Source organism: Macrobrachium rosenbergii, chromosome 48, assembly GCF_040412425.1.
Source record: "Macrobrachium rosenbergii isolate ZJJX-2024 chromosome 48, ASM4041242v1, whole genome shotgun sequence".
NCBI lineage: Eukaryota > Metazoa > Arthropoda > Malacostraca > Decapoda > Palaemonidae > Macrobrachium > Macrobrachium rosenbergii.
In genome coordinates, this window is record NC_089788.1 from 62,714,834 (window position 1) to 62,728,858 (window position 14,025).

A 14,025-nucleotide genomic window follows, 5' to 3' on the forward strand; every position below is an offset into this window, starting at 1 on the left:
CACGCCCAAAACTAACAACTCTACTAAGCATCCCATCCTTCGGTTGATGCATCCGAAAACAGAAGCATCTCAAGTAGGGAAGTGTCCAATGACACTAAAGAGGTGCCTGCCATCTAACCACCAAGCTGGATCTTTCCTTACCTCTTCTGAGGGAAAAATGGGGAAGAGAGGCGGGTCCTTCACTGGGAACCAAAACTCCATCCTCTACTGAAGGGAGTGTAGGTGACCAAAGACGACAGGTGACCAAGAATGACTTGCCACTGCTGAGCAGGTTGTTCCTGTTGGGACAGGAACTTCTGAGCTGCCTCTCTGAACTTGGTGAGATGCGAATCCAAAAGGAAGACTCTTGCTGCTGCCATATCTATCAGCATGTCCAGATACTTTACCCTCTGCTTGGGTGTGAGATCTGACTTCTCGAAGTTGTTCCAAAAGGAAAACTCTTGCTACTGCCATATCTATCAGCATGCCCAGATACTTTACCCTCTGCTTGGGTGTGAGATCTGACTTCTCGAAGTTGATCATAACTCCATGGTTGTAACAAGCTTGATAAGATGATCTCTGTCCAGAAGCAACTGCAGCAGTGACCTCGCCAGGACCGGCCAATTGCCCAGGTACCTAAACAGACATATCCCATGCGAATGGGCTCAAGCTGAGATCGGTGTGAACACACAAGTGAAGGCTTGAAGAGTGGTTGAGAGCCTGAAACAAAGTGCCCTGAATTGGATCAACAACAAAACCCCCCAACCACAGGGCAAAGAGGAGGTGCCTACAAGATCGATGGATGGGTAAGCAGCCTGGTTAACAGCACGGGTTCCGTTCCTGCCCTAACACTGCTAACCAAAAATCAGCGATAATAGTGCTGATAAAAAGCTTATGGCGCCGAAAATCTGGTTAACGACGTCGCTAGCCAAGCCGTTAACTGATGATGCAAGTCTGTGGAAACTGCCTGTATTTGAAAATATGTATCCTTCAAGTCCACCAAAAGCATAAAGTTGCCCTTTCTGATGAAATCAAGTACTGATCGCACCATTTCCATCTTCAACCAAGCTAGTAAACGAATCGGTTTGGGGAGAGAGGTCGATAACCGGTCTCCAGCTGCCTGTCACCTCCACTAGAAACAGATGACTGTAAAAACCTGGAGACTCATCCTTCAAGACTTTCACAGCACCGTTCTTGAGCGTTGCATACAAATCTTCCCAAAGGGCAAGGTCCTTCTGCGAGCCAGGAACGAAGTCTGGAACTCTGCCATGGCATTCGATTCCATTCCACTGCCTCCACAAGCAAGAGGGAGCCCCTCAGCATGGAGTTGCTCCAGCAACAAAACAGGACACAGACAAGTCAGGTCTGGCGAGCTTGAGGCAAAGGAAGTGTCTTGCTAAAGTGGCTAGAATAAAGAGACTTCTCTTGCCTAGAAACCAGAGAATTCACTTGCTCCAAAACCCCACCAGTAAGCCTCAACTAAAGCAAGCCCACTGAGACCTGGGTTCCTTCTGGTGTCATCAAAAAGACTCGAAGGCTGAAAAACTGTCAGCAGGAAATGCCATGGGCTCTTCCTTGAGATAATTATAATGTCGTATCATATGAATGATCTCCAAAATTTGCCTCTGCAACTCAGGGGTGTCAGAGTCCTGGGGTATATGACCCTTGGGCCCCTCCAGGTCCTAGTCCTCCTAAGTCACCCCCTCCGCAGGAGAGCAAATGTACATCAAAGCCCCCTGGTGATCCCTCAACCACTCAAGCATACACCCTGTCCGGTCTAAGGATTTACCTAGGAACGCATGCCTTCTTGGATGGGCTGGGATGGAATCGAGAACAGTCCAAGTCCCAAGCCCTAGACTCCCGAAAAACCCTGAAGAGATGGAGGGGACAGGCGAGGGGTCGCAAGCAACCTAGCTCAGCCTGTCGAAAATCTAAGTCCTCTCAGGTGAGTGAGGACATGGGCAGCCGTCAACCTGTGGTGATGACATCTGCACAGGTCGGGAAGCGCAATGCTGGAAGCGCAGTGCCGCAAGCGTGCTCCAGCCTTCTTAAAAGGCAGGGCCACCCTCCTGGGACCCCTGGGCCACTCTCTTTGAAGAGCAGGAGGGGTGAAGGAGCATCTGTACGTTCTCGGCTCACCTCTTGCTGGGTTGGGCTGGCAGGCGGCCCCAGGTCTGTAGAACAGGGACCCTTCCAGCCTGGGTAGGTGAGCTACTGGGACTGGTACTAGTGCACCGCAGTAGCGAGGCAACCTCCTTCTTTCTCTGCCTGCTAGCTTTGGAAGAAGGGGAGGAGGTGATAGAACTTGACAATGAAGAGGACATCACCTAAAGACGAAGTTGATGGCAGCACCTGGGGGAACGTCACTGAAGGGATGTGCGGAGTTACCGAAGATGTGGTGGTCACCCTCGAGCTGGGATACCATAACTGTAGAAGTTGTCACTGTTACAGTCAAAGCATTAACAGGAAGGCCTTGCATAGCCTTCAAGTGATCAATGAGACCAGACACACACTGCTCCCCCAAGAGGCTAAAGAAGGGCCTGAGCTCCCTTGGCCCCTCTGGCTCCACAGCACCTGCAAAGGTTGGGCAAGATGAGGTAGTCTCCCTAAGCTCTGTCAGCAGGAAATGCCAAGGGCTCCTCCTCGAGATCAATAAAATGCCATATCATACGAATGATCTCCAAATATTGCCTCTAACTCGGGGTGTTAGAGTCCTGGGGCATAACTCCCAAGTCACCCCCCTGCAGAGATGGATGCACACCAAAGCCCCCTGGTGATCTCTCAACCACTCAAGCATACATCCTGTCCAGTCTAAGGACTGACCCAGGAACGTACGCTTTCTTGGATGGGCTGGGATGGAATCATGAACTGTCCCAGTCCCAGAAGATCTAAGTCCTAGCAGGTGAGGAGGATGTGGGCAGTCGTCAACCCGTGGTGATGACATTCGCACAGGTCAGGAAGCGTGGTCCTGTAAGCGTACTCCAGCCTTCTTAGAAGGCAGGGCCACCCTCCCGGGACCCCTGGGCCACTCTCTTTGAAGAGTAGGAGAGGGGGTGAGCAAGCATCTGCATATTCTCTGCTCATCTCTTGTTGGACTGCCCTGGCAGGCGGCCCCAGGTCCGTAGACCAGGGACCCTTCCAGCCTGGGTAGGCAAGCTACTGGGACTGGTACTAGTGCACCGCAGGTGAGCGAGGCAACCTCCTTTCTCTGCTTGCTAGCTTTGGAAGAATTGGAGGTGATAGAACTACCAATGAGGACGAAGGCGACGACTTCCTTCTCTCTTCTGCCTTCCTCCTCTCGACAAGTATTGCTTTAGACAACTTATGGAGGAGGACATCACCCAAAGAAAGTTGACAGCAGCACCTGGGGTACATCACTGAAGGGATGTACAGAGTTACCAAGGATGTGGTGGTTGCCCTCAAACTGGTGGATACCGTAACTGTAGAAGCTGTAACCGTTACAGACGAAGCAGAAACAGGAATGCCTTGCACAGCCCTCAAGTGATCAAAGAGACCAGACAAACTCGGCTCCCCCTAGAGGTTAAAGAAGGGCCTGAGCTCCCTTGGCCCCTCGGGCTCCACAGCACCTGCAAAGGTCGGGTTGGGTGAGGTAGTCTCCCCACGCCCAGAGAATGAGCATCCCCCCAAGGGCAACAACTCCACCAAACAAAGCAAAACCACAGGTGAGGAACTGGGCTGGGCATATCCACACCCCGCCCCACACCTCCTGACAATACTGAGGTAGCAGTAGGAGTCAGTGAAAGGGAAACTGCTCCCTTAGGAATGGTAACGGCATGTGAAAGTTTGGCTGGGGGTAAGAAGAAACTAGACACTCTCCTTGGTGTCTCCAGCAGTTTTGCACTCCAATAACACAAGAGAAACTTTTTTCTCTATCTTCTTCAACCTGGAAAACTTCACCCACTGTTCAGAAGGCCAGACCTGGCACTCTGAACAAGGGTTTCATTGATCACAGTCATGCCTACAGCATGACACACAAGGAATGAGGATCTACCTTGACAGAGGAGAAGAACCATTTACAGGGCTTGTCCTTCCCTATGGAGCACTGAAGGCCTTGCGGTTTTCTCTCCAAGGGTGGCCTTAGTGATTGAGGGGTCTGCATTCATTATTACAAACACAATATAATATAAAAGCAAGCAAACAGAAAAGCATGAAGCAAACGGTGGTCAGGCAGAGAGAGCAGCAAACATCTTAACAGCAGCTGAAAGCAAAATGGAGTGCAGACTGATGAGTGGGAAGGGCTTCTCCCCTACCATCAGTAGTTAACAACCTTGTCTGAAAGTTAAACAGCCATTCCAGCTAGTTCGCAAGCTAAATTCTATGTAAAGAACGACAGTGTATTTGTGAAGAACAAAAACATGTTTGTTCTTCATAGTCTTCATTATTGTTATTATTCAATGGGTAGATTAAGCCTTTAACGCCGACAAGACGTATTTTACGTCGACAAAAGTTGTCTGTCGGGTGCCAAGTGGACGTAAAATACGTTGACTACAAAAAGTTTTTTAAATATTCGCGGAAAAATACTGATAGGCCTCGTTTGCGAAAAATTTTAAATCACGCGCCATTAGGGATGCTGGGAGTTCACGGATCATGCTGTTGTTTTGTTTACAAGTGTAACCCAGCTGCGCATGCGCGAATTTCTTCTTATCCCAAAAGAAAGCATCAGCTAACTGCTGCAAATCTCAGAAATTCTTTAGTCACTTTGTCGTAATTTTTGCATCGTTTTCTATTAGCTTTTACATAAAGTTTTATATATGAAAATGTATTCTACGTGCACAATTTCATGTAGAATACAACAAAAAATAACTCATGGTTGTAGCTTTTATCAATTTTGACATATTTTCATATAAATCACATTAAAAGCCAAAATTTCAACCTTCGGTCAACTTTGACTCGACCAAAATGGTCGAAAAATGCAATTGTAAGCTAAAATTCTTACGTTCTAGTAATATTCAATCATTTACCTTCATTTTGCAACAAATTGGAAGTCTCTAGCACAATATTTCAATTTATGGTAAATTTTAGAAAAAACTTTTTCCATACGTCCGCGCTAACTCTGCTGAAAATCTCGGAAATTCTTTAGTCACTTTGTTGTAACTTTTGCACTGTTTTGTATTAGCCGTTACATAAAGTTTTATATATGAAAATGTGCGCAATTTCGTGTAGAATACAATAAAAAATAACTCATGGTTATAGCTTTTATCAATTTTGACATTTTCATATAAATCACGATAAATGCCAAAATTTCAACCTTCGGTCAGCTTTGACTCAACCGAAATGGTTGAAAAATGCAATTGTATGCTAAAACTCTTACATTCTAGTAATATTCAATCATTTACCTTCATTTTACAACAAACAAGAAGTCTCTAGCACAATATTTTGATTTATGGTGAATTTTTTAAAAAAACTTTTTCCTTACGTCCGCTCTAACTCTGCTGAAAATCTTGTAAGAGCCTGACGCCGTCTCTTCCAAACACGTGTGTTCATGTGTTCGTCGTCCATCGGAGTGGACAGGACAACATGAGCATCTCGTTTTCTTTCTCTAAAGGAACGCAATTTCAACCATACAATATTTCCGTCTGTTTCTCCCTAACCATTGTTGTCTTGATGTATGTACAATCACCACTACTTGCATTGCCATGCAAGCATTCTAATCATGTACTCATAATGGTCCAACGAATCTTCTGTATCAAACTGTGTGTATGTTTCTGTTTGTGACGATGCCAAACGTCTAGCCACTCCGATGGACGACGAACACACACGTGTTTGGAAGAGACGGCGTCAGGCTCTATCAATCTCAGAAATTCTTTAGTCACATTGTTGTAATTTTTACAGTTTTATATTAGCCGTTACATAAAGTTTTATATATGAAAATGTGCACAATTTCATATAGAATACAACAAAAAATAATTCATGGTTGTGGCTTTTATCAATTTTGATATATTTTCATATAAATCACATTAGGTGCCAAAATTTCAACCTTCGGTCAACTTTGACTTGACCGAAATGGTCGAAAAATGCAATTGTAAGCTAAAACTCTTACATTCTAGTAATATTCAATCATTTACCTTCATTTTGCAACAAACAAGAAGTCTCTAGCACAATATTTCGATTTACGGTAAATTTTTTAAAAAACTTTTTCCTTACGTCCGCGCACCAACTCTGCTGAAAATCTCAGAAATTCTTTAGTCACTTCGTCATAATTTTTGCACAGTTTTATACTAGCCGTTACATAAAGTTTTAATATGAAAATGTGTGCAATTTCATGTAGAATACAAAAAAATAACTCATGGTTGTAGCTTTTATCAGTTTTGAAATATTTTCATATAAATCACGGTAAGTGCCAAAATTTCAACCTTCGGTCAACTTTGACTCAACCAAAATGGTAAAAAAATGCAATTGTAAGCTAAAACCCTTACATTCTAGTAATATTCCATTATTTACCTTCATTTTGCAACAAACGAAAAGTCTCTAGCAGAATATTTCGATTTATGATGAATTTAAAAAAAAAAACTTTTTCCTTACGTCCACGTGCGCTAACTCTGCTGAAAATCTCAGAAATTCTTTAGTCACTTTGTTGTAATTTTTGCACCGTTTTATATTAGCCATTACATAAAGTTTAATATATGAAAATGTGCGCAATTTCATGTAGAATACAACAAAAAATAACTCATGGTTGTAGCTTTTATCAGTTTTGAAATATTTTCATATAAATCACGATAAGTGCCGAAATTTCAACCTTTGGTCAACTTTGACTCGACCGAAATGGTCGAAAAATGCAATTGTAAGCTAAAACTCTTACATTCTAGTAATATTCAATCATTTACCTTCATTTTGCAACAAACGGGAAGTCTCTAGCACAATATTTCGATTTATGGTGAATTTTTGAAAAAAACGTTTTTTTTTTCGTCCAGCAGCGTTACAAATTCATGCATCATTTTGTGATAATATTTTCTCTATGTTGCTTTGATCGTTTTACAATTTGTTATATACCAAAATCATTGCAATTTAGTGTACAATACAAAAAAATAAAAAAAATTTAGTGTACAATACAAAAAAAAAAAAAAAAAAAAAAAAAAATATATAGCTCATTAGCTTTAACCGTTTTGCTCACAGCACGATTTGTAAACAATTATATATGAAAAAATTTTTTTTTTGTGCTGTCATATATTCCAATATTTATATATGATAATGATATTTTTTTTTTTTCAATTTCTGATGGTTGCATACTAAACTTCAGGCAATGAGAAAAAGAGGAGCCAAAAATGAACTCAATCTTAAAAACTAAGAGTGCTGTGATTTTTTGAAAAAACTTTCTTTCCGCTTCGGCGCTAACTCCCAAACCCCGCCGGCATATGGCAGACACTTTTGTAAATAGAGGCTCGGCATTTAAGGGTTAACCAGTCAACTACATCAAAACAAAGAATCAAATATGATTGGCCTGAAGGTTTTGTCATTAATAAAATCAAATTAACTAACTTATATCAAATCAAATATAGTACTCTGAATGAAAACCAATGCTTTAACGTGTACAATATGTAAAAGTAGGGACAAGAAGAAATGCAGAACTTAACCCTTTCATAAAAACATAATAAAAACAACAATAAACTTACTTGAAAGACAGCATGAGACCTTGAGGACTCTGCATTGGCATCTGTGGGATGCTGGGTTCGGTTTTGATTCCCAAATTCTAGCATTTTCAATATATCATCAGCATCCTTTGGTTTGTGAAGCGAGAGACCAGGAACTAAAACCTGGGATCCATTTTCCTGCACATTTAAGGGTTTACCTAATCGTAGTAAATCTCGAACAGTCTCGTTATAAACCTGTCAGAAAAAAATTACAAGAATAACATACCAGAATCAGCATTTTAGCAACAGAATCTAATTATAAACAGTAGTCCACTTTTTATGCATCAATATAAGGAATTACAAACCTCTAAATAGGAGACGCCAACTTCACAAATCTTTTCTTCTTTCAGCTCATCAATGCGACGGTACAGCTCCATAAGGGTGAGGAAGGTGATCCCTGGGCATTCTGGCTTCCCAAGCATAGTGAATGTCTTCCCAGCACCAGTTGCACCATACGCAAATACTGTACTAACACAAGAGGGAATATAAGAGCTGGATGAAGTTCAAGTCACTATCTATTAATTGCCTTAAAATATGCTACTAGAACAACTCAACACTTCAGTTAATTTAGAATTCAAGCAATACTCTCTATAAGGCTTGGTGCTGGTTTTTAAAAAATTATTCTTTCTAAAGAATCCAATCCCTCTTCTTACTCATTGACTCATTGAGAGAGAGAGAGAGAGAGAGAGAGAGAGAGAGAGAGAGAGAGAGAGAGAGAGAGAGAGAGAGAGAGAGAGAGAGAGAGAGAGAGAGAGAGAGAGAGAGAGAGAGAGAGAGAGAGAGCAAGCTTGCTTGCTTGCTTGCTTTAGAATACTGTTTTGTATCAACAACTGCATATCATTCAGGAATGTACATGAAAGTAAATAATACAGTAATTCTTTAATTATCCAGATAAATAGAGCCATGGAGCCGTCGAGTAACGGCAAAATCTGGACAATGGAGAGTAAAAAAAAATCTAGGTGTTCTAGGGCAACTCCATACACTTCCTCACCTAACCTTGTCAATACCACACAACTGTAAACACCCCAAATGCTTATAAACAACAACTATCAAACTTTCAACATAAAACTTTATGTATACAGCAATTTCCATCTTTAATCCCATTATTTGTAACAAAAGAGACTGCATAAATACACTGGAGGAAAAAAAAAAAAAAAAACCTTTTTCTCTCTCGTAAAGGACACAGTTCAGAAGGCAGGTAGAGTGTGTGTGTTTACATACTGCCTACCATGGTTTTATGACCATTTATGTATTTTTATACAGCAACTTTCTTATTAGTTGTTACCATATTGTATTACTATACACAAGATACAAAATGTGCATGTGTGAACTACTGACCTAGGCTAGCCAAGGTGTTACACTCACAGTATCCATTTGCATGAATGAAATGAGCTACTACAGCTGTTTTCAAAATACAGGGAATGGTATTGATAATAGATAAAGGTACTGTAATGTAATGTATCGTATATACTCACGTATCATGCAACATTTGAAGAACTAATTTTGAAGCTAATCTTAAGGGGGTCGCAGCACTTGAGATATAAAATTAGTGTATGTAATATTCACATATTATTGTATTATAAAATGCAAACATAATGAATATGCATCTTTTCCATGGATCTTTAAAAAGTTATGCTTTCCTTCACTGTATCCAATAACATGTATTCTCATGCGTTACTACTGTATTATAAAATACAAACATAGCAATCAATGTTTTGGTTTGGAACTCAGCTGAGGGCGATTACGAGGCGAGTTTATTTTGCCATATTTAACCCAATTAAGAGGGATTTTCTTCCTTCTAGTTAGCGTAAATGCATCCCTAGATTCTCTATTTAAATGGGACAAGGTTATTTTTCATTATACAAAGTGTTTTCAGGTAGAAATGATTTAAATGTCATGTGAATTAAATTTAGTTATTTTTTCATGAATAGATGGCGATCGGGGCATGTTTTTTGTGTAAAAAATAAAGAGATTTCGTTTGCTATTTTCACTTTATTTCATCATAATACAAGCTTTACAAATTTATCTTTTATCGGCGTGAAAACAACAGTAAAATGTGTTCTTCTGTGCCCAGTAGTTTTGATTAAAATACTTTTCTCCAATTTTATTTAGGGTCGAGTTTGATGCAATATCGAAGTTTATGGCAGTTTCATCCATGTTGCTGATGTATGATAATATATAGCTATTAGCAGCTTAAACACTGTCTTCTCAGCTTCATCTACAATTTGCAGCTTAAATTTAGCAGTATATTTTCTTGCCGATCTTTTCTCCATAGCGAATAAGGGTATAATGTAAAAATATCAGTCCTATTCTACTTAACGTCATTTGTAACATAACTACAGTATAGCAATTTTTTACTATTGTATTTTGGTTGAAATGCAAGCAAAACAGGTGTTATCTAATTCGGTTGTTCATAGCAAAACAACTGTTTCTCGCTGGATGCATTTAGCAACAAGAATAATGTTACTAATGATACTTTTATTTTCCTCTGTTACATTTTAATTAACTAGAAGATGGGACAGATAAAGAGATGGAGGCAAAGAGGTTAGTCTACTGTAATTTGGTCTCTCAAAAAACGAACGTGCATGATACACAAAATACATGATTAAATAATTTTTTACGGGTGAAAATTTGGGGGTCGCACGATACGCAAGATTGAGCATTGCAGAAGTATATGAGGTAACTTATTTTACTTAAAGAATCCATTTATACTGTATTGTTTTGGTATATCATAATCATATGTACATAAAAAAAAAAAAAAAAAAGATCGTCCCGCCATTTCTAAAGTTTACGTTCTCAGAATCAGCTGCTTGAGCCTACTAGCGAAAAATTATAATAATTTTTAGTTGCTAAAAGAAACTAATGTATTAATGGAACTCTTTTTATTTTTCTACATAAATATAAAAGGGTATACAAAGGTAAACTAACATACTTTATATTAAAGTAACACCCTCAAAATTGCAAAATGGCTGTTTCCCAATTTATTTGTTTATGTCAGTTCTTTAGAAAAGTGGTTGTTAATAAGATATGGTTATGAATTGATGCATAAGCCTTAAGTTTGGTAATCTTGTTTGAAAGCCTGGCCTAGTACATCTACCATAAATCTTTAGTACATTTGGCATTTCTTTATGATGACTATTCAAAGCAAATTCATTTTCAGAAAACTACTAGAAATGATAAATATAGTGAAGGAATGCATAAATTATAAGTAACATGGTGAAGGAATACAAATTATAAATAAAATACTGAAGGAATATGTGTTACTGTATTAGGCTTTGTTTAGTGGAATATAAATATGATCATCACACATGTAACTACACGAGAATTTTATCACTTGATATTTCATCTCTTAATCACCATAAAAATATTTAAATGCAAATTTCAAATGTAGGCGAGACAAGACTATACAGGCTGTAGCAAGTTCAGACGCCATTGAAAGTGTGTGCACACGTATGTACCCTACACTCACAATGGCATTTATCTTTTGGTTTGAAAAAATAAAATATTAGAAAATACAGTAAACATATAAATGAGAATACTGTAGCAAATAATATAAATAAAAATTAAAGAGTGTGTCTTACTACACTTAGGTTTCAGTGTAAACATACCCAAGTTATTGTTCTATCTCTCTCTCCATACAGCCCCTCCTCTCACATGACACCCAGCCATCCAACCGCCCCCAATCTTGGAAACTTCTAGAACTCCTCCACCCCGCAAAAACAACCCTTCCTCAATTGGTTTGAGTGTAAGCAGCGTCATCAAAATTTTCATGAGGCTGACCAGTATTGCCAACCATCAGAAGGAAGTTTACTCCATTTTTTTTAATATATACAGGTCTATCATATATGTTTAGGGCCTTGGTCTGGGTGTCTTGGATAATGCCAGGTTCCAAATAATGGCGATCCAGATAACTGAGGGATTACTATATATAACCTGGGCCTTAGTCAAGGTCTACATTTACTCATGGTCTACTTGACTTTCATTTTCCTATTACTACTTATGAAGTTAACCCAGATTATTTAGTCAACTTCTTAACCCTTACGGGCTTGGAATATCCCAAAACAGGAAAACTTTAAGATCAGCCAATTAAAAAAAATCAATGGAAAGACGAAGATACGCAAATACACATGGCAAAAGAAAATTTTTTTTTAAATTTCCTATATCTTCCAAAGTAAGTTCAAAGCAAATATTTCCAACCCAATGTGGGGCCTCTTTTCCAAGACATTCCTAAAATACACTAATTTTAGCAGTTTATACATTTCAGTATTGTTTCATTCATTTTGCAAAGTCACAATTACAGCACTCATACCAAAATGATAAAAACAAAAATCAGCAACAATCCATGAGTATGTTTATGGACAAATATTTGTGAGATGTACGGAGATGAGGAGTAGTTACCTTTTATTGAGTTATACATGTTCTAATATTTTTTGTCCTTTATTTTGCAAAATTACAAGTACAGCTGACATATAAAAGATAACTAAAACCAGCAACAATCCCCGAGTATATTTATGGGCAAATATATATACAACACGTACTGGGATGAGGAGTTTCAGTACACTCCCCATGAAATCTCAAGTCAAGACTATTCTCCCTTGTATCCTGAGCTGAGGTGCGAGCGTTGCCAAAAAGTCATTTATGAATGGTGGTGGTTGACTGGTTTTAAATTCTCTTTTTCAATGGCAAGTTCTTTACTGGAATCACTTGCCTGTCTTTATTCCACTTCATATTGTTACTAACTACTGGTGCAGCGAGAAAGAAGGTTCACCACTTCAAGCATATTTGGAGAGGACTTCAAAACAAGATTTTTCAAAACGTTAATGCAATTGACAATTTTTTTTAGTTTATTATTATTAATAGTTTCACCAGACCACTCAATTAACATTATTACTCCCATACAGCAGGCCCTATTGATGAACTTTAATTGGATAAACTGAAAATGATGAAGACTGATAAAATCATTTTTTTCCAATAAATTTAGTTGGTTGAAAGTTGGACAGTAACTAAGACATGATTGATTTTAAGTGGTTATGAATTCTGAATTCACAGGCTGAGTCATTTGGGTTATTTTTATTAAACAGTCCAGGTCACAAGAGTGAGACGCATTTAAATATGGGATATTACTATTTCAATATTACCCACTTTTTTTTAATGTACAGGAAACCCCCCGTATTCGCGGGGGATGCATATCGCACCCCCCACAAATAGCTAAAAACTGCGAATACTTAAAACCCCTCTAAAAACACTTAGAACTGCCTATTTTGATAACCTAATCACAAGAAAAACCCTCTAAAAATGCTTATACCTGAGTATTTTGATAGTTTTATCACAAAAAGTGCATTTAGTCATGAAAATTATATGAAAATACAGTAATTAGTGAATATTTCTCAGTGAAAAATACCACGAATGGGCGAATTTTCCGTGAATAATGGGTAGATACATTCCACAGAAAAATCCCCGAATACTTGAGTCCGCGAATTGTGAGAACGCGAATACGGGGGGTTTACTGTACTGGTATATAAATAAGCATAGGTAGGTAAAAGATGATTTCTATGCAGTATACAAATTTATACAAATTAAGTGTACTCATCTTTTTATATGTAAATGTTAGTCATTGAACAGGGCATTTCCTAAATGTAACATGATATTCTCTAAGCTTACGTACCAACATTTCCCTAATCTGCACATCTATCTAATACATATAAGTTTAAATTGAGCAACCTTTCACCACATTTGTGACACGTATATTAACCCTTAAACGCCTACTGGACGTATCATACATCAACTAAAATTGTCTGTTGGGTGCCAAGTGGATGTACTGTACGTCGACTACAAAAAATTTCAACCTTCGGTCAACTTTGACTTCGACCGAAATGGTCGAAAAATGCAATTGTAAGCTAAAACTCTTACATTCTAGTAATATTCAATCATTTACCTTCATTTGCAACAAATTGGAAGTCTCTAGCACAATATTTCGATTTATGGTGAATTTTTGAAAAAACTTTCTAAAAAGCGTGGTAACTCGACCGAAAATTTCAGAAATTCTTTTGTCATTTTGTCGTTTTTTTGCACTGTTCTATATTAGCCGTTACATAAAGTTTTATATATGAAAATGTGCAATTTCATGTACAATACAACAGAATATAACTCATGGTTGTAGCTTTTATCAGTTTTGAAATATTTTCATATAAATCACGATAACTGCCAAAATTTCAACCTTCAGTCAACTTTGACTCGACCGAAATGGTAAAAAAACGCAATTGTAAGCTAAAACTCTTACATTCTAGTAATATTCAATCATTTACCTTCATTTTGCAACCAATTGGAAGTCTCTAGCACAATATTTCGATTTATGGTGGAAAAAAAAAAAAAAAAAAAAAAAAGTTTTCCTTACGTC

General features: G+C 38.5%; 1 protein-coding gene across 2 annotated transcripts in view; it reads right to left on the bottom strand.

The window, feature by feature from the left end:
- LOC136831464 (kinesin-like protein KIF18A) overlaps positions 1-14,025 on the bottom strand; it is a 55,590-nt gene that overhangs the window by 30,192 nt on the left and 11,373 nt on the right. Inside the window, exons 4-5 of one of the 2 annotated variants that reach the window (XM_067091957.1) lie at positions 7,934-8,091; positions 7,611-7,823 (exon numbers count right to left, since the gene is read on the bottom strand). In XM_067091957.1, coding sequence (XP_066948058.1) covers positions 7,611-7,823; positions 7,934-8,091 — 371 coding nt within the window. Of the gene's footprint in view, positions 1-7,610; positions 7,824-7,933; positions 8,097-14,025 lie in introns of both variants that reach the window. The other variant, XM_067091958.1, reaches the window with a different exon arrangement.